This window comes from Muscardinus avellanarius (genome assembly GCF_963383645.1).
Source record: "Muscardinus avellanarius genome assembly, chromosome: 18".
NCBI lineage: Eukaryota > Metazoa > Chordata > Mammalia > Rodentia > Gliridae > Muscardinus > Muscardinus avellanarius.
This window is the reverse complement of record NC_137804.1, coordinates 19,109,575-19,132,438: the sequence shown is the minus strand read 5'-3', so window position 1 is coordinate 19,132,438 and position 22,864 is coordinate 19,109,575. Positions and strand designations below refer to the sequence as shown.

Here is a 22,864-nt window from a genome sequence, read left to right as displayed (position 1 = left end):
GAAGGCTATTCAGAATACAAATGAATGCGACATGATTAGTCATCCCCTTAGCAGGTGGTGGCAGGATTTAGAAATACAGTATAATACCATATAATAAAGTACACACGATAAAAGAATAGCCCAGTATAAGATTAGTTGCAGCAGGCAAATATCTAAACAAGTAGAAATGGCAACTTTGCAAATTGACCTTTAAGGAAAATAAACACTTCTGAGTGGGAAACCTGGTAGAGAAAAGATCTGAGGTCCTCCCACATGAAAACAGCAAAACCTACTGCCAATAATTCCCCCAAAATGTCCTGGAAGCTGCTGCATGTCAGTATTCCCTTAGCAATTAAAATCAGCCTAAGTGGATGATAGTGAAGGAAAACAAGTAGGTGTCTGGATGAATGGATGGATGCATGGCACTGAGAGACAGACAGGAGCAGGCAGGAAGGGTGCATGCACACGTGGTGGGTGTGATAGAGGCCCCCTGTCTGCTTCAGTTCCCAGTGGAGACGCCGCCTACCTGTTTAAGCTGTGTTTCCGAGTTGACATGCACGTCGCAGATCTCACAGTGAAATGTTTTGTTCTGCAAGCCTGTGTTTCCCTTGTTGACAGGTCCTTTGCCCTTCACTCCTGCCCGCGGAAAGGCTTTGATAGTCCCGCTTCCATTTCGGGCTTCTAGCATAGTTTTGTGCTTTGTACCTGATGGGAGAATTTAGGGGGAAAAAAAAAAATGAATGAAACAGAGAGAGATGGACCAAGTCTTGGTTAGTACATACTTCCAAGAAACAACACAAAAGCAAAATTTGAGGACTTGTTTTAATATAGCAGTTCTAGAATATATGGCTGAAATATGCTCGTGACATAGAAGAATGTAACAATGGGCTCTTTCTACTTTATATGACATTATCAAATTTTTATTTTGGCGTGGGTACTGGGGATTAAACACAGGGGCATTCTACCACCAAGCTATACCTCCGGCCCTATTTTACTTTCTACTTGGAAACAAGGTCTCACTAAGTTGTTGAGGATCTCGCTAAGTTGCTGGGGCTGGTCTTGAACCTGCAATCTTCCTGTGTCGGCCTCCCAGGTACTGGGATTACACATGTGGACCACCACCGGCCCAGCTTCAGTTTGAAAATGCTCCACCTTACAAACTGTGAATAGCTTAACTAAACAGGAGATCCCCCAGGCGAAATCAAATGGGTGTGACTTCGTTTCATTTCCTCTTGATGCTAATAAGACATAAATGATAGCTGATGAGGAAGAGTGATTTCCTTGCTGAAGGCGTAGTTGAAGGTGAGGTGTAACAAATGTAATCAGTGTAAACATGGTGTGTTTACAGAAGTGGCACTAATTAAATACCCATTTTCTAAACAGAATACAAACCAGCTTTCTGAGCTATGTGTTTTAAGTTCAAATAGGAAGAGTCATAGTTAAAAAAGATCTTAATGACTGAGAAAAAGCCATAGTGGGAGAGTAAAGCCCAAGGTGATTGGCTTTGTAATTTCAAAGGGGAATACGTGACCAAGAATATGAGGGGTGGACTCACAGCTGAGGCTGATACACAATAAACACTTCCTTTTATTAATTTAGTACCATCTTTGTTTGTCTGGGACCAGGGATTGAGCCCAGGGCCTTGCACATGCTAGACAAGTGTCTACCACTGAGCTGCTCTCAGCCCAATAACACCTTTGGGTTATCACACATCATTTAAAAAAATATTTTATGGGTGCATTGTAGTCATACATCTTAATGGGGTACTATCACACAAAAGTAATATAACTCCACTTATCAACTATTAACATTTGGTTTTTGAAATTGCTGTAGTTATGTACAATTCATGATGGCAGCTTTCTCTTACATTTTGCTTGATTTTTTTTGAGTTGTCTTCATAATATTTTTTCACTTAGTGATGAATTTTTCCTATGAATTTTTCTTTATAATTATTTGATTAGAATCATTCTCTCTCTCTCTCTCTCTCTCTCTCTCTCTCATTGTGTGTGTCTGCATGTGCGTGTGTGTGTATGTGTATGTGTGTATGTGTGTGTGTGTACGTGTGTGTGTGTACATACTACTGGGGACTGAACCTAGAGGTATTTTACCTCCTCAGCCCTATTTTAGTTTTTAGTTTGAAACAGGTCTCTCTAGATTGCTGAGAACCTTGTAAAATTGTGGAAGCTGTTCACAAACCTGGGATGCTCCTCTGTCAGCCTCCCAATGACTGGAATTACAAGCATGTGCCACCATGCCCGGCTTCTTTCAACTATTCTGATTAGAAAATTGATTTTAGTAGTTTTTCCTTCCTACTTAAATTTATTAGATTATTAATCAGGTCTATATACTTAAGAAATAAGATTCTTAACTTTGTAGCCATGGATAAGCCTTCCAGAGCCATTGAACATTAATGAGGAAATGTACTGGTAGTAATGGAAGTCAATGCAGATCGTATTGTGTTAAGTAGGAGGCAAACCAGGTGTGGTGGTGCACACTTGTAATCCCAGCATTCTGGAGGCTGAGGCAGGAAGGTCGCAGTTCGCAGCCAGCCTCAGCTACTTAGTGAAGTTCTTTACAACTCAGTGAGACCCTGTTTCAAAATAAAGAATAAAAAATAGGGCTGGGGGTGTAGCTCAGAGGTAGAGTGCCCCTGGGTTATATCCCTAATATCGCATATAAATAAATAAATAAATAAATAAGGCAAAAAACATGAAAGAATTTGTTAGCCATCTGTCTTCCTCATTCCAAATGATCAGAACCCTACTCAGTCCTGTATAAATATGTACATGATTATAACTTTACTGAATTCAGTATAAAAATACACCTTCATATAACTTAGATTGCTCACTTTGAGTACCCATATTCCATATTCTTATGCATAGTTATGAAAAATGCTCTGCTTTCAACACATTAAGGAGAAAAGAGAGAAAAACAGAAGAGAGAGAGAGAGAGAGAGAGAGAGAGAGAGAGAGAGAGAGAGAGAATGGCAGAGAGAATGAGAATGAGAATACAGCATGCTGCAGGAAGACTGGCAGACGACAGACTTGCTCCACCATTGAGGTCATGAGTCCCCCCTCTGGAGGTTCACTTCAGGCCATCTCCCCACAATATGGTAAGCATAAGGCTTCCTTTCTATGTCTTCTGGAGATAGAATAAAAGAGAGCAATGAAGAAAGGAAAATCCCAGAGAGTAGGAAACACACGTAGAGATGGTTTTCCAGACTTCTTTATCCCAACTGAGGAATTTCTAATTCTTTTCCCCATGCAAGATTTTTTAGTCAAAATGAGGCACTGGGGATTGGTTTGGTTTATGAGTCCCTAAGAAACCAACAGATTTTCTTGAGGGACTCCTGGGTCTCTCTTTATTCACATAGTTTGTGAGTTGGAGTTGGCGTTTGGTGGCTGTGCAAATGTGCGCACACACACACACACACACACACACACACACACACACATACACGTATACACAAATTGTTAAAAATAAGAAGCCAGGCCTGGTGGCACACACTTGTAACTCCAGCATTTGTGAGGCTGAGACAGGATGATCTCAGTTTGCAGACAGCCTCAGCTACTTAGTGAGGCCCTTTGCAACTCAATGAGACCCTGTTGCAAAATAAAGAATAAGAAATAGAGCTGGAGGTATAGCTCAAAGAAGAATGCCCCAGGGTGCCATCCCTAGTATCTCAAAAAAAAAAAAAAGTTTTACTCCAGGAGTCATCATCAAATAAGGTCAAACTTTGGTACAGTTCGACCTCATGCATTTAGCAACAGATTGTCAGTTAAATGGCTATTAGATAGTTATATAAAATCTTAAAGCTTGAATAGGCTGTATTTCTTCCGAATACAGCAACATTTCAGCAAAAATATGTTATTGAATTTTAGCATTTATGGTTTTGAAAGAAAATGTGCATTAATAGGATAAATATAGTGATTATTAAGATCATATTGGCTCTTTACTAAATTTCAGATGCCGTGCTAAATTTTTCCCTGCACATATGTGCTCTATAAGTTAACTTTTATTATTATTGCCATATAATTATTATTATACTTATTTATTTTGCTATATTATTTTTTATTTATTTTGTGGTACTGGGGATTGAATCCAGGAGAGTTCTACCTCTGAACTCCACTCTAGCCCTATCTTTCTTTTTTCTTCCTTCCTTCCTTCCTTCCTTCCTTCCTTCCTTCCTTCCTTCCTTCCTTCCTTCCTTCCTTCTTTTGCTTGAAACAGGGTCTTGCTAAGTTGCTGAGTCTGGCTTTGAACCTGTAATCCTCTTGTCTCATCTTTTCAGGTACTGGGATTTCAGATGGGTGTCACCACACCCAGCTTACGATACCCATTTCAGAGATAACAAACTGAGATTTAGAAAGGTTAAATTACTCATGTGTGATTGCAAAACAAGTACTGCTTGAAGTTCTTGGTAAACAGAAAGTGAATTTTTTGCTAAGGCTAAAAGAATCTACTAAGTATTTGTGAGCCACCTCGATGCAGTTGTATATAAGTAATTTTAGCCTCCTTAATTTCTTAACATGTTAATATAGCCTTTTCTATTACTGGATTTTAATTTGAGTCTTTCAGACTTGCCCCACCACTCTTTTTCTGTTAATGCTCTTTCCTGCTTGGCTAAATTGTATGGCTCCTGAAGCTTGGAAAGGCATTGGCTCTCTGATGGCCAAGGATAATGGTTCCCTGGTTTGGCAAACATCTCCAAGGCCGTGCCTGCCTCTGTGACCACTCAGGGGGGCAGTCACAAGTCAGTTTCTGCATGTGACCCTTTCCTCCTCAGAGGTCACTCTCTGCAAGGAACCAATGGGGCTATTATCCTCTTGTCACTTTTAAAAGGCTGACAGTAACAGCCTTTATTTGAAGCGTCATAATATCTGCAAGGAGAAATCAAATTCCAACTACAGTTTAAATTCAGCAAGTCATAAGGCTTCGAGAAACCCTGTATGAGTTTGCTTCTTGCTTATTTGTTCAGTTTGGGGCAAGATACTCATTGTTCTCATTTTAAAAACCGCAGAAGTCATAAGGCAGGGAGAGGGGCTAGGCTTCTCTTTAATTCTCGACCATCTTCATGATTTTGTTTTTTAGCTGATCATCAGGTTAGGTATTGGTTTAAAGGAAAGGTCTGTAAGAGGGAAAACTGACAACAGAATTCTTTAATTAGTAAATGAATGTATTCTTAGAAATAATTCATCAGGCTACTAGGAGAATAGAGAAAAATAAAAACAGAAAATAAGAAACATAATTCTACCAGGTAGAGAATATAACTCTCAAAACATTAGGAATGGTTAGAACCAATCTTTTATTTTATGTCTAATATGCTCTTACTAGTGCATTGTAATTATAGGTCACAGTGAGGTCCAGTGTGATACTGACATTCGTGCACAGAGCACTTGGTGTGCAGCCCTTTATTTTCTGTTTTTAAATGTGCCTTTTAAAAGTTCTGATAACTTTGTCTAAAGTGGTATTGCATAAAAATACCCGTAGAATTACAGAGACTTTAAATATGCATTTGATTTTAATAGTGACATACTTTGCAAAATGAATATATTTAACTACGGATCTAATATTAGACATTTGTATTATTTCTTTTTTCACTCTATAATTAGGCTGTAATGAGCATCATACTCGTTAAATATTTTATCACATACCTGATAGTTTCTTTATGTTAGAGTTTCCTAAGTGTTATTACAGAGACAAAGAACATGACTATTTTTAAATCTCTTAATCCAAACTTTCTGAACATTACAAAGGAAGCATCAGAAGGATTTATTTTATAGAAAAATCGATCTTGGTATAGTTTGCAAAATCTGTCTCTTTATAAAACAGATTGTCAATATCTTAAAGTGTAATTCTCTGGGATACCTGTTTATATTATATTTAATAGCATCTGACTGACTCCTTAACAAACCCACAAAACTACCAATAATAATTTAGTTACTTTCTCATTGGCAAGTTCAGTGATTCAGCACATGAATAAGTAGGTAGGGAAGTGGCCAGAACCTGTACAAACAGCATAGTGCAAAGGTGGGACTGTTGCTGTTGTTTTTAGGTGTTAGATGTGTTTTTATGCTGTTGAGTATAATATCATTATATACCAACTCACATGTGTCACAAGGAAGAAAAGATCTCTTAAAGCTACATACTTAATACTAATAATAATTAAACCAAATGCCTCCCTGTACTCTCTTCTAAACCTTTAAGTATAAAATTGACTTTTTATTATCCCGACCCCCTATGTAGTATGTCTTTTTTATATTAATTATATTTGCTTTTTGTCTCTGAGGAAAAAGAAAACAATTTTGTTCAAATTTATCAGCATATCAAGGAACACTAAGCCCCTAGAACGGCACTCATGGTATCTTCTGGCCAAGTAATATCCCAAATGATTAAAAAGGATGTTATTTCTGAACCAGGAATGGTGGTACACATCTATAGTCCCAGTGCTTGAGACACAGACAGGAGGATTGTAGGTTTGAAGCGAGCTTCAACTGAGTAATATCCTTAGCAATGTGAGACCCTATTTCAAAATAAAAAATAAAATAGAGCTGGGGGTGTAGCTTAGAGCTAGAGTACGTGTGTGTGTGTGTGTGTGTGTGTGTGTGTGTGTGTGTGTACGCATGTGTGTGTATCTGTGTATCAAATATATATATTTGAGATAATCAATCTATTTGTATATACATATATATATAGTGTGTTATATGTGTGTATCTCAATATATATATTTGAGATAAGGAAAAGAAGGAGCTTAAAACAGAAAAAAGGAACACTTTGTTCTCAGCATCAAGAAAGGTCCTAGTGACCTAGGGACCAAGAACACCCACAGCAGAGCTTTACAGGTTTCTGGACTCAGTGGAAAGGGCACTGGTACTGGGAAGATAAACCTATGAAGTTGCAGAATCCACAACACATTATCCCCTGAAATCCCAGCACAGGCAAAGAATATCAGCCACTCATGAAGCTTCTCTTGTCCAAGATGTCCTAAAGAGTCTGAGCAGCGGGGACATGGAGGTGTTCTCAAGCTGCTTAATCGTGCACTTAACAGTCCTTATCTCATCTTCTTAAAATAAGTCCTTTAAAATCCTAGAAAAAGGCCACACTGCTTTTATATCCATTCCCCTAAAGAGCCTGGCCCTAAAAATTTTCACATGATTCACACCCGCTAATAATAAATAAGTAGACAAATTTGTAACATGCCCATAGTATACCTGAGATACCATGCCGCTCTAGCTATTTGTAAAAGCAGTTTTTGTTTTCTTTTCATGTAAACTAGCTTTTATTTTTTTTGTCTTTTTTTTTTTTTTGGTGGTACTGGGATTCCTGGAAGCCCTTCTACCTCCGGGCTATACTCTCAGACCTATTTTTACATTTTTATTTGGAAACAGGGTCTCCTAAGCCAGCACACACATCTGGCTTCGAACCTGCGAGATCCTCCTGTCTCTGCCTCCCAAGCGCGGGGATTACAAGCGTGCGCCACCACGCCCGGCATTCTTTTGTCTTTTTTGAAGGCTTTTGATTAAAAATAAATCAAACAGCAAAAAGGGGCCTCAAGTAGAAGGCATCTTGGTAGATAAACCATTTTTATGTGTAAATTTTCAAAAATGTTCTGAACATCGACAACTTCACAGGAGACATAGGCAAGAAAAATAATATAGGTCGAGCATTCCCTGGTTGACACATGAAAACCACTTTTAACAAGAACAATCCTGGAAAACTGCATAGCCAGGAACTGTATCTGGACAGACCTCTGTGGTCGTTCCTTGTGGCTGTGAGTCACTGAGAGGCCAGCAAATGTGGAATGACTAAAGCATGATTACTCATAGGTAGGTAAAATTTCTCTTCATCAGGTAATAGACCCCAAGTCTTTCACTAGCATAATCTCCCAAACCTATTATTTCCAAATCACAGCTCTAGAACATGATCTAAAAGAAACTTCAGTGGCGATGAAGATTTTCTGTATCTACACAGATAAATGGCTAACACAGTAGCCATTAGCCACATGTGGCTCTTTGGTATCTGTCAGGAGGCCACTCTGCCTCAGAAATGGAATTTGATTCTTTTCTTCCTGTTTTGGTACTGGGGATTGAACCCAGGTCTACCTCCAGGCTACAACTTCAGCCCTTTATATTTTGCAACAGGGTCCCACTAAGTTGGAGAGTTTCTCTCTAAGTTGAGTCCGGCTTTGAACCAGCAATCCTCCTGTTTCAGCCTTCCAACTACTGACAGTAAATTTAAATATCACCTGAGGCCAGACACTACCATGTAAGATAAGAGAGCGAGCTGTAGTACTTAAGTATGTCTTTTATAGAAGGGGTATGTTTTAACATTCCATCACTAGACCAACACACCTTAGGATAATCAACTCAAAAAAGGTTTATTTTGTTTCAGAGTTGGGGAGGTTCCAGTCTGTGACTGGTTGGCCCCATAGCTTTGGGGTCGGTGGGGAGGCAGAATGTCACAGAGGGAGAACATGGTGAGAAAATCCACTCACTCCACGGCCAGGAAGAGAAGGAAGAGAAAGGCACCAGGGTCCCACAGTGACTTATGGCACACCTCCAGAGACCTACACACCTCCCTGTAGGTCCCACCTATAATGGTTCTTCCACCTCCCAGTAGCAGCACCCTGGAGACCGAAGCTTTAACACAGGGACCTTTAGAGGACATTCATGATTTAAATTATAATAAAGAATGAAGCAGAGCCAGGCGTGGTGGCACAGGCTTGTAATCCCAGCATTCAGGAGGCTGAGACAGGAGGATCACAGTTCGCGGACAGCCTCAGCTACTTAGTGAGGCCCTTGGCAACTCAGTGAGACTCTGTTAAAAAATAAAGAATAAAAACAGGGGTGGAGGTGTCACTAAGAGGTGGAATGCCCCAGGGTTCCATCCCCAGTACTGTAATAATGATAATAATAATAATAATAATAATAATAATAATAATGATAATAAACAATAACAATAATAATGACAGAAGTGTAAGTGTGTGTGTGTGTGTGTTTAAATATTTGCAAAAGGTTTAAGGAGGGCAGAGAAGCAGAATTGTGATAAGCAAGCCTATTTCTATATTTTCAAACTGAAGCCTTATCATTTTCCTGAAAAATACTGAATAGGAATGGGATATAATATTTGGGCTTTAATAATGATGTCATGATTACTGGCCATTGTGACTGGCCTAAATAAGATTTTCATATGAATCATGTCTTGTCACAGTCTACTCCTAAATACAGAGTCACAAGCATAGATCTCTCTCTCTCTCTCTCTCATCTCTCTTCTCTCTCTCTCTCTTTCTTTTTTTGGTACTAGGAATAGAACTCAGGGGCATTCTCTCTCCAATTATACCCCTTAGGCTTTTTAAAAATATATTTTATTTTAAAACAGAGTTGCACTCGTTGCTGAAGGTCTTACAAAGTGTATGAGGCTAGTATTAAATCTGTGATCTTCCTGTTTCAGTCTCCCAAGTACTGAGATTATAGGTTTACCATGCCCAGCCAGCATGGGCTGGCTCACATATTAGAAATTAATATAGTTCAATAAACACTGAAATTATATTTTTCATTTGTAAAATGAGTTATGAAAGCTGGGCATGGTGGCACACACTTGTGATCCTAGTACTTGGGAGGCTGAGACAGGAGGGTCGCGGTTCACGGTCAGCCTCAGCTACTTAGTGAGGCCCTGTGCAACTTAGTGACCCTGTTTCAAAATAAAGAATAAAAAACTAGGGCTGAGGGTGTAGCTCGGAGGTAGAATGCCCCTGGGTTTCATCCTCAATACCACAAACAAAACAAAACGAGTTTTGAGCTGAGCCTATTAAATTATGCATTTCAGACTTTGCTTCCATTAACTGTGGTTTTTTATTTCCTTGTGCCTCACTGTCCCCAGTTATAAAAAAAGAAAGTGACCTGTTTTAATGGAGTGTTATATTAAATGTGTTCATTCTTTAAAGATAAATTTTACTCATTCGTCTCCTTCTCCCTCTTAATGTTTTTTATGTTTTTGTTAAGGTAAAAGTTGAGAAACCTCTATACATTTTTTTTTTTTTGGTGGTACTGGGGTTCCTGGAAGCCCTTCTACCTCCGGGCTACACCCTCAGGCCTATTTTTACATTTTTATTTGGAAACAGGGTCTCCTAAGCCAGCGCGCGTGGCTGGCTTCGAACCTGTGCGATCCTCCTGTCTCTGCCTCCCAAGCGTGGGGATTACAAGCGTGCACCACCATGCCCGACTGAGAAACCTCTATGCATTTTAAAATTTAGTAGTCATTCCTTTGATAGTGATATTTTCTATACATTAAAACTTAGTGAGAAGTAGAATAAGCTCTGTCTAGGGATAGAAAAACTGGGATGAGCTTAGTGAAAACTATTAAGTGTTAATGCTTCAAGTAATTACCAGAAAAATTTGCCCAAATCAGTAATAACATTTAGCTATAAGGCATTTCAAAGCTTTTCTTTTCTCAATTACATAGAGAGAACAATCAGAAGTAACTAAAGTAAGATGGTAAAAAAACAACATGGCATGGTGGTACAGGCCTGTAATCCCAATACGTGGGAGGCTGAAACAGGAGAATCACAGGTTTAAGGCCAGCCTCAGCAACTTAGAATCACAGCAACTTAGTGAGACCCTGTTTCAAAATAAAAAATTAAATTGGGCCAGGGGTATAGCAAGCAACAAAACAAGTCTTTTAAAATCTTTGGGTCAGCTGGAAGTGGTGGCGCACGCTTGTAATCCATAAATGTGCTTTTTTTTTTTTTTTGGTGGTACAGGGGATGAAAGAAACCCCCCTCTACCTCCAGGCTAGAATCCTTCTACCTCCGGGCTATACTCCCAAACCTATTTTTACATTTTTTAAAAAAATTTAGAAACAGGGTCTCTTAAGACTGGCTTTGAACTTGCGCGATCCTCCTGTCTCCGCCTCCCAAGTGCGGGGATTACAAGCGTGTGCCACCACACATGGCCAGAATATGTGCATTTAAATCCTGGACTCCAGCCGGGCGTGGTGGCGCACGCTTGTAATCCCCAGGAGGATCGCGCAGGTTCGAAGCCAGCCCCGCGCTGGCTTAGGAGACCCTGTTTCCAAATAAAAATGTAAAAATAGGTCTGGGAGTGTAGCCCGGAGGTAGAAGGGCTTCCAGGAACCCCAGTACCACCAAAAAAAAGTAAAAAATAAAAATAATAAATCATGGACTCCAGTGATATGGAACATAAATCAGTAGACGGCAATGTCAGATAGTTAATCCTTTGTGAGAATTAAAGAGGGATGGAAATCATACACTAGACCCCTGAGCACTACGGCCAGAGGCTAGGATCATGCTAACCACTGGGCCACACTGATCCTTAAAAGGTTCCTTATCTTCTTATATCTCCATAAGAGAAGAGAGGAGAGGAGAGAAGAGGAGAGGAGAGGAGAGGAGAGGAGAGGAGAGGAGAGGAGAGGAGAGGAGAGGAGAGGAGAGGGACAAGAGAAAAGAGAAGAGAGGAGAGGAGAGACAAGAGAAGAGAGGAGAGGAGAGAGAAGAGAGAAGATAGAAGAAATTCATATTAAAAAAAAACCTCATCTGCATATCTTTTTTTTTTTGTGGTACTGGGGGTGGAACACAGAGGCTTTCTACCTCCGGGCTATACTCCCAGACCTATTTTATATTTTATTTGGAAACAGGGTCTCACTAAGTTGCTGAGAGCCTCACTAAGTAGCTGAGGCTGGCTTCGAACCTGTGCGATCCTCCTGTCTCAGCCTCCCAAGTGCAGGAATTGCAAGCTTGAGCCACCACGCCCGGCTCATCTGCATTTCTGAAGGTAAAAATCTCCTTAAATTACTTCTTCTAGCCAGGCATGGTGGCTCATGCTTGTAATCCCCATTCTTGGGAGGTGGAGACAGGAGGATCTGGCAGGTTTGACTCCAGCTTCTCTGGCTTAAGAGATCCTGTTTCCAAATAAAATATAAAATAGGTCTGGGAGTATAGCCTGGAGGTAGAAGGGTTCCATCCCCAGTACCACCAAAAAAAACAAATAATAATAATAATAATAAATACTTCTACTAGAATCTCCTGGATTCATTCTCCTGGATCATATCATAGTCAGTGTTTGATCAAAATTGTATCCCCACACTTTGCTAGTAATCATTTGTTTAGGATTAAGAATATATTTTCTGCCAAGCTCAGTGGCACATGCCTTTAATCCCAATACTTGGGAAGCTGAGGCAGGAGCATCACAGGTTCAAGGACAGCCTCCGCAACTTAGGGATTCAGGAGACTCTCAGCAACCCAGTAAGATTCTGTTGAAAAATAAAAAATAAAATAGGAGCCAGGCGTGGTGGCACACGCTTGTAATCCCAGCATTTGGGAGGCTGAGACAGAAGGACTGCAGTTCGCGGATAGCCTCAGCTACTCAGTGCGGCCCTCTGCAACACAGTGAGACCTTGTTTCAAAATAAAGTATAAAAATAATAGGGCTGGGGGTATAGCTTGGAGGTAGAATTCCCTGGATTCCATCCTCAATACGACACAAAAAATAGGTTTGGGGGTATAACTTGGAGGTAGGATAACCTGGGTTCAATCATTAGTAACACACACACACACACACGAAAGCATACATTTTCTAAGATTAAAACATTTAAGCATTGGCTTCTTTCAAGCTGCCAAAGGTGCAGAGTTTCACACTCAGTGTTACAATTACTGGTGTGTGTGTGTGTGTGTGTGTGTGTGTGTGTGTGTGTGTGTGTTGAGAGGGAGGGAGGGAGGGAGGGAGGGAGGGAGGGGGAGAGAGAGAGAGAAGAGAGAGAGAGATTTTTTCATGAGGGAGAAAAAAAGGAATTATTATTTGGATGCATGAGAAACATTGACCCACTCTGTCAAGCACAGGTCTGGCTGCTTCTGATCACAACCGGTCTCCACACTTTAACTTGACACTGCTTCTTCTAGCACCTGGCCCTAGAAAAAAGCTGAGAAGTTCTTCAAGATTTTTTTGGAGGGGTAAGGTAGAGTCCTAAAAGTGGGACTGCTGTGGCAGGCTTCCCCAAGTGCAAACAGTACACATGCATTCAAGGAGGATCCAGAAAAGGGACTAAAGGAACGAGGTGACCCATTTCTGTGAAAATCCTGAGCTAGCAACTTTAAATAATGTCAATGTCCAGGAAGGATTGCTCTCTAAAAATTATCATTAGTATGCACTTTTTTTCTGGGGGGGGGACTAGGGGGAGAGGAGATGGATGAAACTGACCCAGGAGCAATCCTACCTCCAAGCTACTCTTCCAGCCCTATTTTATTTTTAAGTTTGAAACAAGGTCTTACTAGATTGAGGAGAGTCTCACTAATTGCTGAGCCTGTTATAAAATCCGTGATTCTTCTGTCTCAGCCTCCCAAGTACTGGAATTACAGGCCTGGGCCACCTCATCTGTCTCTTAGTCTGTATTTTATTTATTTTTGTGGTACTGAGGATGGCGCCCAGGGGCTTTCTACTTCTGGGCTATACTCCTAGACTCTTTTATATTTTAATTGGAAACAGGGTCTAAGTTGCTGAGAACCTCACTAAGCTGCCGAGGCTGGCTTCAAATCTGCACGATCCTCCTGTCTCAGCCTCTCGAGTACTGGGATTACAAGCATGTACCACTATGTCAGGCTCTTAGTCTGTACTTTAAACAACAGATGCAGCTACTATTGAGAGTTAGGGTATATTAAATTAGCACATTGTAGCCAGGCTCCGCGGCGCATGCTTGTAATCCCAGCATTCGGGAGGCTGAGACCTGGAGGATCGCGGTTTGCGGACACTCTCAGCTACTTAGTGAGGTCCTCTGCAACTCAGTGAGACCTGGTTTCAAAATAAAAAATAAAAATTAGGGTAGGGGGTGTAGCTTGGAGGTAGAATGCCCCTGGCTTCCTTCCCCAGACCCACACACACACACAAAAAAATTAGCACATTGTTCTTAATTATCCCGCTATAGGCATTGCGTCAGCCCTAGACTCACCACAAATTCACTTTAACAAGTGTTTAATTTGTAAATTCCTAGCATTTCTAAAGACTGAACTCAGGAAGGTCACAGAGCTGGCATTTAACTCCCATCACATGGCGCCACATCTTTTTAAAAAATTATAAACAGTGTATTATATGTAAATAATGTCAGCACAATGATTATAAAGATGAAGAGATGACATTAGAGTGTATTTGTTTCTGTGTCTCTTGCCAATTGAAATGTTTCGTGTTTGAAAGAGCGAAGCAGGCTGGGCGTGCTGGCTGCTGGTGCACACCTACAATCTCAGTACTTGGGAGGCTTAGAAAGGAGGATCTCAGGTCTGAGGACAGTCTGCAACTTAGTGAGATTTTCAGCAGTCTAGCGAGACCCAAACTGTAAAGAAAGAAAGAGAGAAGCTGGGCGGGGTGACACACATTTGTAATCCCAGCACTGGAGAGGCTGAGACGGGAGAATCACTGTTCGTGGACAGCTTCAGCTAGCTACTTAGTGAGGACCTCTGCAACTCAGTTAAGACCCTGTTTCAAAATAAAGAATAAAAAAAATAGAGCTCGGAGGTAGAATGCTCCTGGGTTCCATTTCCAGTTCTGCAATAAAAATAAATAAATAAATAAATAAATAAATAAATAAATAAATAAATGGGCTAGGATATAGCTTGGAGATAGAATATTTCTTGGTTCAGACTCTAGTAACAACAACAACAACAACAACAACAACAACAACAAAAACAACACACAATATAACATGGAAGCAGGCCAGGTATGGTGTGCATGCCTGTGATCCTAGTACTTGGGAGGCTGAGACAGGAGGATCGTAGGTTTGAAGCCAACCTCAGCAACTTAGTGAGATTCTCAGCATCCTCGTAAGAACTTGTTTCAAAAAAAAAATTACAAAAGAAGGCTGGGGGTGTATCTTAGGGTTAGATTACCCTTGAGTACATTCCTGAGTATTAGAAAAAACAAAACCACTAAAAACAGGGAAGCAGAGGACAAGCTGTGGAGTTCGCAGTCTGCGCTGGTAGCTCCAGCCTCGCAAGCCAGCAGCTGGCTATTGGTGCGTCTTCCATTGGCTATTGCCCCCTTCTCTTTATTCTTTCTTAGCCTGTGTCCATTACCTCCCCCCTAACTATGTGCCCTCTGAATCCTTGTCCCACTATCTTCTTTTGCAGGAATCCAAAGTTAAACATACCACAGTAACCCTATGTGAATCCTACAAGGACGGCTCCTATTCCTGGCAGAAGAAGAGACACATTGAAGAGTCTCCCTTCTTTATGCTCAGCCCACAGATTTCCTGCAACAGATCTGAAGGGAAAGATCCAGGGGAAGGCAGGGCACAGACAGGATCACCTTCCCACACATCTACATCTGGGGGACGTTCCTGACATCGTGGGCCTCTCACCACGGCTACAGTTACAGAAAACAGAGTTTGCGACCAACTACGGTGGACAAAGATGGCCAAAGAATCACTTAAGTGTCTTTTCTTCTTCGCTGGCCATCTCTAGGCTGACAGCTCCCTCATTCAAATTTGGGGCGAGGTCTGCGAGGAGCATTGGCCCAGGGGCTCTGGGCTGACTACTTACAAAACAGAGATAAAGTTCTGATTCTCTAATGTTTATGAGGTACATTAACAAACATATCAAAGTCAATCACTAAGCCAAACATGAGAAGGAGGGAGGGGAAGGGAGGGGGGTGGGAATTGGGGAAGGGCTAATTGGGTGATGTGTGCATGTGTGCCTCCACCATCTTGTATCCTGTTAAGATGTATGACTACAACACAGCAATAAAAATAGTTAAAAAGGAAAAAAGAAAAAGAAAAGGAAATACAGGGATGAGGAATCCCAAGAAGTAGGAGGGTGGCTTTAGTCCTCAGTCTATAAAGGGACTCAGGTAAGGGCTGACAGCTACATTCACCTCCTTAAGCTGTCCTATGAGATTGTCACAGTCATTCTAAGCTATGCCTGCAAAGCCGTGAAGGTATTTTATTTTACTTTTTCCCAAATCTATAGCTTCTGAGACCATGGGTATGTCATCAGATTCCCTAGTTGTATTGCTGGGATGAATATACTCTAAAAATTCATAGAAAATTTTAACATACACTAAAAATCAGAAATAATGGTCATAGAATTGGAGTCTAAAAAAATATAGACCTGATGTGATGTAATCAAATAAGCCTTTTTTTTTTTTTTTTGAGGGGGCTGGTGGGGATGGAACCCGGGAGCATTCTACCTCCCAGCTCCACCCTCAGCCCTATTTTTATTCTTTATTTTGAAACAGGGTCTTATTGAGTTGCAAAGGGCCTCTCTAAGGCTGTCAGTGAACCTGGAATCTCCTGTCTCAGCCTTCCAAATGCTAGGATTATAAAAGTGCACCTCCATGCTTCGCTCTGCTCTTTTTTTTTTTTTTTTTAAGTTTTTTTGCTACTAGGAGTTTCACTCAGGGGCATTTTACATGTGAGTTTTCTTTCTCCCCTTTTTATTACTATTTTTCTTTTATTTTGAAACAGGGTCTCACTAAATTGCAGAAGGTCTTGCTAAATCCTCGAGACAGTCCTCAAACCTGTGATCTTCCCATCCCAGCCTCCCAAGAACTAGGATTACAGGCATGTACCACTGCACCCGGCTCCTTTGATTCTCACTCAGATGCTTTTGATAAGAATTCAAGAAGGAATCTGAAACTGAATGAACGGCAATCTCAAAAGGTATGTTTATCCTGCTAAAATTGACACCCACCCCCAAGGGGAAAAAAAAGATGTTTCTCTGCCACTACGTGGAAAGATCAATAATTCTTGGGAAATGCATGGCCTGTTTGACATGTTGTACACTCTCAAATATATCCAGCATCTAAGAAAAAACAAACGTATTTGCATGCAGGAACACGTGGCAGATCTGTGTAGAGTAGGTTCTGATGGGGGCCAGATTCTCTGCTGTGCTCTTAGCTCCTGGACTCTCCCTGGCTGCAGCTAATGTGTGCAGGAGCGAGGTATGTGCTGAAGCAATTGTTCTCCACCCACAACTACTCTTTAGAGTCTCAGAGTCAATACTTGAATATGACCAGTGCAGCGCAGTGATCGGTCAGTGACTCAGCTTACAGCTGCAGCATGAACTCAGGGCATGATTCACAAATGATTCTACTTCTATTATAGTTGTTGACAGCATCCTGGCAAGGAACGCAGCCCTTTAGAGAAAAGTTGATCTTGGCAAGCAGCTCAGATTTTAGAAAAAAGCTGATATTTGTGCCTGTGTATGTGTATACACATGTCCAAGCATATATACAAAAAAGAGACATATATATATATATATATATATATATATATATAAATACACACATTTATATATGTTATACACACACACACACACACACACACACACACACACACACACACACACACAGTTCGATAGAACCAGAAGCTAGCATTTTGTTTTAGCTTCTCAGTATCACAGTAATAGTAATTTTCCTTTCTGCCTAAATATTTATTGTTTAAGTAAGAGAAGATTCGGTTTGAATCATAGTTCTGTCAGTTGGACACATGTTCTTTCTTCTCTGAGCCTCAATCAAATGAAGAGAATAATGTGCTTTGCTTTTATTTTCATTTATACTTCTTGTGGTACTGAGAATTGAATGAAGCCAGGGGCATTCTACCTCTGTCGTATACCCCCAAACCTATTTTATCCTTTTATTTTGAAAGAGGATCTCACTATGTTGCCACGGCTGGCCAAGTACTTGTGATCTTCCTGTCTCAGCCTCTCAAGTGCTGGGATTATGAGTTTGTGCCACCAAGCATGGCTAAGAATGATATGTTTTAGTTGTGGTAAGAGAAAAAATATATTACACAAAGAAATCATGGCCAGGTGGCTATACATTATAAGTATTGTCTTATGTTGTATTATCTAGGTAATTCAGATGTAGCCTAAATGGAATTATTTGCCATATAAAATCATCCTGAGAGGGGCTTCAACCAAAAGGACCTGGGAAGCTGGTTGTGGTGGTGCATGCCTGTAATCCCAGTACTTGGGAGGCTAAAAGAGGAGGATTGCAGGTCCAACACAGTGAGGCTCTCAGCAACTTAGTGATAACCCCTGTTTCAAAAGTAAAACAACATAAGGCTGTAGATGTTGGTCAGAAGTAGAATGTTCCTGGGTTCAATCCCCAGTTCCACACATACACACACAAAAAAACAAATACACAAAGTACATGAAGTTGTCAACCATATTTTCAAGAATACCATGGGTACAATATTTGAAAACTCCCTCTAGAAGAAAATATACATAAGTGCATCAGCAATCTGGCAATTGCGTAAATGCAAAACATTTTAGAATTATCTTTCACTTTATCTCCTAACATTTAATAAAGCACACACACATGCACACACGCACGCATACACACCGCTGCCCGCAAGCCCTGCTAACCCTCTCGCCCCTACCCCAATGACATCTCACTTGTCGTTTTTATTTTTAATGGCTAATGAATTCCATGCAAAAACTGCCAGTTTTCTGCCCGCCCCATTGTCCCCTGCTGCAAAATGGATCTAATCTATTCAGAGGAAGATAATTGCGGAGCTGTTGAGACAGAAAAGAAATCGCTGCCTCTCACCACTGTTGTGGGCCTCCAGCTGCGAGGCGGAGTTGACGGCAACCTTGCAGAGGGAGCAGTAAAGGAGCCTCTTCGCCTTCTCTTCCTCCGTCTCCGTGGAAGGACACGAGCTATTGCCAGTGGCTGCCGTGGGGCTATTTTCCACCTTGGAGGTGATCTCAGTTGTCATAACACTGCTTTTGCGGATTTCCACACTTGTCGTCGTGGATATTGCTGGTGTCCCTGCGGTACTGTCTGCATTAAAAATAGCAGAAGAGGGTAATGGAGGGAGGGGAAGGGGGCAGACGGCAGTATTATCTTTCTCTATTTGGAAAAGTGTCACTAGTATCACATCCTGCTAATAACAATGAGGGCAGCCAGTGTTTGCTGCTTGCAACCTGGCTTCAGTCATCTTGTGAGGAAATTGAGAAAGAACCACATTTAATTTCACATTCTGAAATAAAACACTCAGATGAGTCTTCAAAATATACAAATACAATTTTAAAAATTTTCATGAGGTTAAAAGAAACATGCCACATATTTCTTTTAACCAAATTACCTGAGTAAAATATTTGGAATATACTGTACCGTGCATACATGCATTTTTTTTTTACACAAATGGCTTTTAAACATTCAAGTAAAGGATATATGCTTTTAAAATGATTTTTCTTCCTACTTGTCTTTCTATTTTCTTCTATGTTCCTTTCTTTAATTAAAAACACATGCAGCTTTTTTGATAAATGCTTAGGAAAAATAAATATGGAACCCTGAGGTCATAATCGATTCATCTGGATCAGCAATTCAGAACACCATTGCTCTATTTCCAAGGAGTTCTTATTCAACACCTGGTACAGAAATCAATACTAAAATGAGAGAGATTCTATCCCTGCCTGTTTATTAAGTACATGCTCTGTATGAGGCTGTGTGCAGGATGTCCATGGCACAAGTACTCAAATATAAAGAGACTATTCACAAGGAATTCACAGACAAGCCACCCCACGCATTAGTCACCTCCTTCAAGAGCTTGCTGGCCATGAAAGTGTTGATTCACTGTAACCCAACCACCTCTTTGGCTCTGAAGTCTGATTCTAAATCTGGAGAGATCAACCTTCAAAGCACAACTATCTTGTCCTAACTTCACTTGGACATACACAGCTCTCTCCCCAAACATGCCAATCACCATGATGGTAGCAATAATGCACATACACAAATAAGATTTGCAAATCGGTTCTATCCTTATATTCTTGCCTCTAATTTGGTTCTTTAAAATCTTATCTTCAATGCTCCCAGACTGTCCCTCTCAGATCTTGGGACTGTCCTTCCATATGACAACCCATGTGCTGCTGCGGTCACTCTTTAATAACACTAAAAAGTTCATGATAAACTTTGGGACAGTGTGTGTACAAGAGGCAGAGGTCTGTCTATAATTGTGTGTTGTCTGTATAAATACTTATATTTTTGTGTGTGTTACTGGGGTTCTATCTCTGAGCTATACCCCCAGCTTTTTTATTTTCTTATATTTTGAAACAAGATCTCACTCAATTGTTGAGGGTGCTGCTAAGATGTTGAGGTTGGCGGTCAACCTGCAATCCTCCTGTCTCAGCCTCCCAAGTCCTGGGAATTTAGGTGTGGACAAATGGCTATAGTAGTGGATGTCTTTTAATTTGGATATTCTCTTTGATCCAGGTTCAGAGGTGGGAATATGCCCTGAGATTGTTTATCGCTTATTGCTACTTTCCTAAATATGGCTTCAGGAACATTAGTCAGTAAGAAGAAAAATGGGCTCTCGTTAAGGGCCACTCTGTAATAGTATTCATCTGGATCTTGTTTCCTTTGCCTGACACTTCACACACTTTTAAGCACTTATTTGGAAGCTAAGAACATTATGACTCTTTTGTTGGAATGGAAAATATTTGCCAACCATGTTTTTTAAAAATAATATAATATTTAATAAATACAATAATTCTATAAATATAAAATTTTATAAGTAAATATTTATAAATATAATAAATTTATAATAATAAAAATAATGCAATCGGTGTCCCATAAAGAAAAGTAAAGTTACTCTAAAAACTGAATTTTACCATTAGAACACATTCATTCTCACACATTGAGAACATTGATAGTTTCATTTTCTGACTAGTTTTTACACGACTGTTAAAGTATCATAATTAAAAGGTCAGGTAACAGTTTGAACATTATCTCTTTCTTCTTTATTTTTTTTAGTGGCATTGGGCATTGAACCCAGGGGCATTCTACCTCTGAGTTAAACCTCTAGCCCTATTTTATGTATTTATTTTTACATTGAAACAGAGTCTCATAAAGTTGCTGAGGGCCTGGGTAAATTGCTAAGGCTAACAGTGAACCTGTGATCCTCCTGTCTCAGCCTCCCAAGTTCTGGGATTACAGGCATGTGCCCCATCACATCTGGAATTTTTTTTTAAAAATGGGAGATTACTAGTTCTATTTTTTTATTTTTTGAGTAACATCTGTTTGGTTTACCATAATCACTAAAATCACATATACTTACCAAGAGTACACAGCATAAACATATCTTTTGAGAATTTAGACATGGCATAAACACAACTATAAGACAGTCAGATGGTCCCACCAGTGTTCCTTACTCTTCTGTTTAAAAGCACATGTATATGTGACCGTGAAGAAATGAACAGTGGCCAATTTGCTAAGTGTTTTATATGCTTAACTTTATATACTCACAAACTAATTTCATTTGGCTTTCACACAAAGATATGGAAATCAGGAAAACCCAGGAGTTAAGGAAACTTTCCAAGCTCAGACAAGTAGGGTATAGTGAGTCAGGACGACATAGTTCATGGAATGAGGAAATCAGAGCTTGGGGGAGAAAATGCTGTGACAGACGATGTCAGTCATGACTGCGATCCACTACTATAGCCATTTGTCCACACCTAAATTGCCAGGACTTGGGAGGCTGAGACAGGAGGATTGCAGGTTCACAGCCAACCTCAACATCATAGCAGCACCCTCAACAATTGAGTGAGATCTTGTTTCAAAATATAAGAAAATAAAAAAAGATGGTAAGCAGCAGTAGGATGGCACCACTAAGATGTCCTTAGAGTCAGCTCTGTGGAGAGGAACAACCAGAAATACAGATATGTTTAAACTCAGTGTGGCCACACACAGAAGCCAGAGTGCTCACTGCACTGAAACCAACCGTGATAAAGAGTGCCCTAGTAATGACTACTTCAAATCACTTTCTTTCTCTGGATTGACATGCTTATTTTCCATATTAGGCTAAAAATGTCACATACCATAGACTATATTAATCCTGAGCTCACTTTCTTATTTACAGTGAATTTGTTAGCCAAAGTACAGAATAAACAAAACTATGGATCCCCTAATCTCTGTGACAGCCACCTTGGAGTCTCTTCTGACCCAGGAGGATAATACACTTTTATACCAAAGGTACCATAAGATTAGAGAACCAGATTCTCTATGCCTAGGGCTTAGTGAAGTATTAACATTTCCTCAGGCAAGTTCCTTTCTCCATAGGAGCTTAGGAGAATCATTAACAAAATGCTTAAATTTCTACATTCTATGGTATACTTATGACCACACAGTTGAGTAACACATATATTATTTTATAGGCCTGCAGTTAATTTGAAAGAAATGCAAAGTTATGCTTTTCCTAAATTTAACATATAGCTCTTGATTCCATAAAAGTAGGATTGCTATTAATTTATAACAAGACACTATTTTTTCATTTAACTTTATCCGTGCCAAAGGGACCATTTTTCAAAAAGAAATTAAGGTAAATATATTTTAATATTATGGTTTATTCAAAGATATTCAACTACCCTATACAATATATACAATGTTACATACAGCAAATAGATTTTCCTTAACATGGTACATCAAATGATTAATATGTAATTTGTATCCATTCATTAAAATAATATCCTAAGTGGATGATCAGATGAACGACAGATAATGTGATTAGAATTACCTCTCTGGTCTTCCTTCTCCAAATCCTTGTATTGCCACAAGAAAAGTATAAAACAAGACTAAATTTAAGGGAACTCTACTAAATTCCTGACCAGGGCTCTTCAAAACTATCAAGGTCATCATGACATGGGAAGTCTGAGTCACAATGTAAGGCACCTAAGTAAGACAGGATTCCTAAATGTAATGTGGAATTTTTGAGGCCAAAAGTGATATTTTGCAAAAACTTAAGAAATGTGAATAAGCAGGGTGTGGTGCTACATGCTTGTAATCCCAGCATTCAGGACGCTGAGACAGGAGGATCACAGTTTGTGGACAGCTTCAGCTACTTAGTGAAGCCCTTTGCAACTCACTGAGACTCTGTTTCAAAATAAAGAA

At 40.0% G+C, this 22,864-nt stretch overlaps 1 protein-coding gene across 2 annotated transcripts in view; it reads right to left on the bottom strand.

The window, feature by feature from the left end:
- ZNF385D (zinc finger protein 385D) overlaps positions 1 to 22,864 on the bottom strand; it is a gene marked incomplete at both ends in the record, with an annotated part of 986,415 nt that overhangs the window by 2,801 nt on the left and 960,750 nt on the right. For both annotated transcript variants that reach the window (XM_080715614.1, XM_080715615.1), the window contains 2 exons: positions 506 to 684; positions 18,527 to 18,760. In XM_080715614.1, coding sequence (XP_080571740.1) covers positions 506 to 684; positions 18,527 to 18,760 — 413 coding nt within the window. The remainder of the gene's footprint in view (positions 1 to 505; positions 685 to 18,526; positions 18,761 to 22,864) is intronic.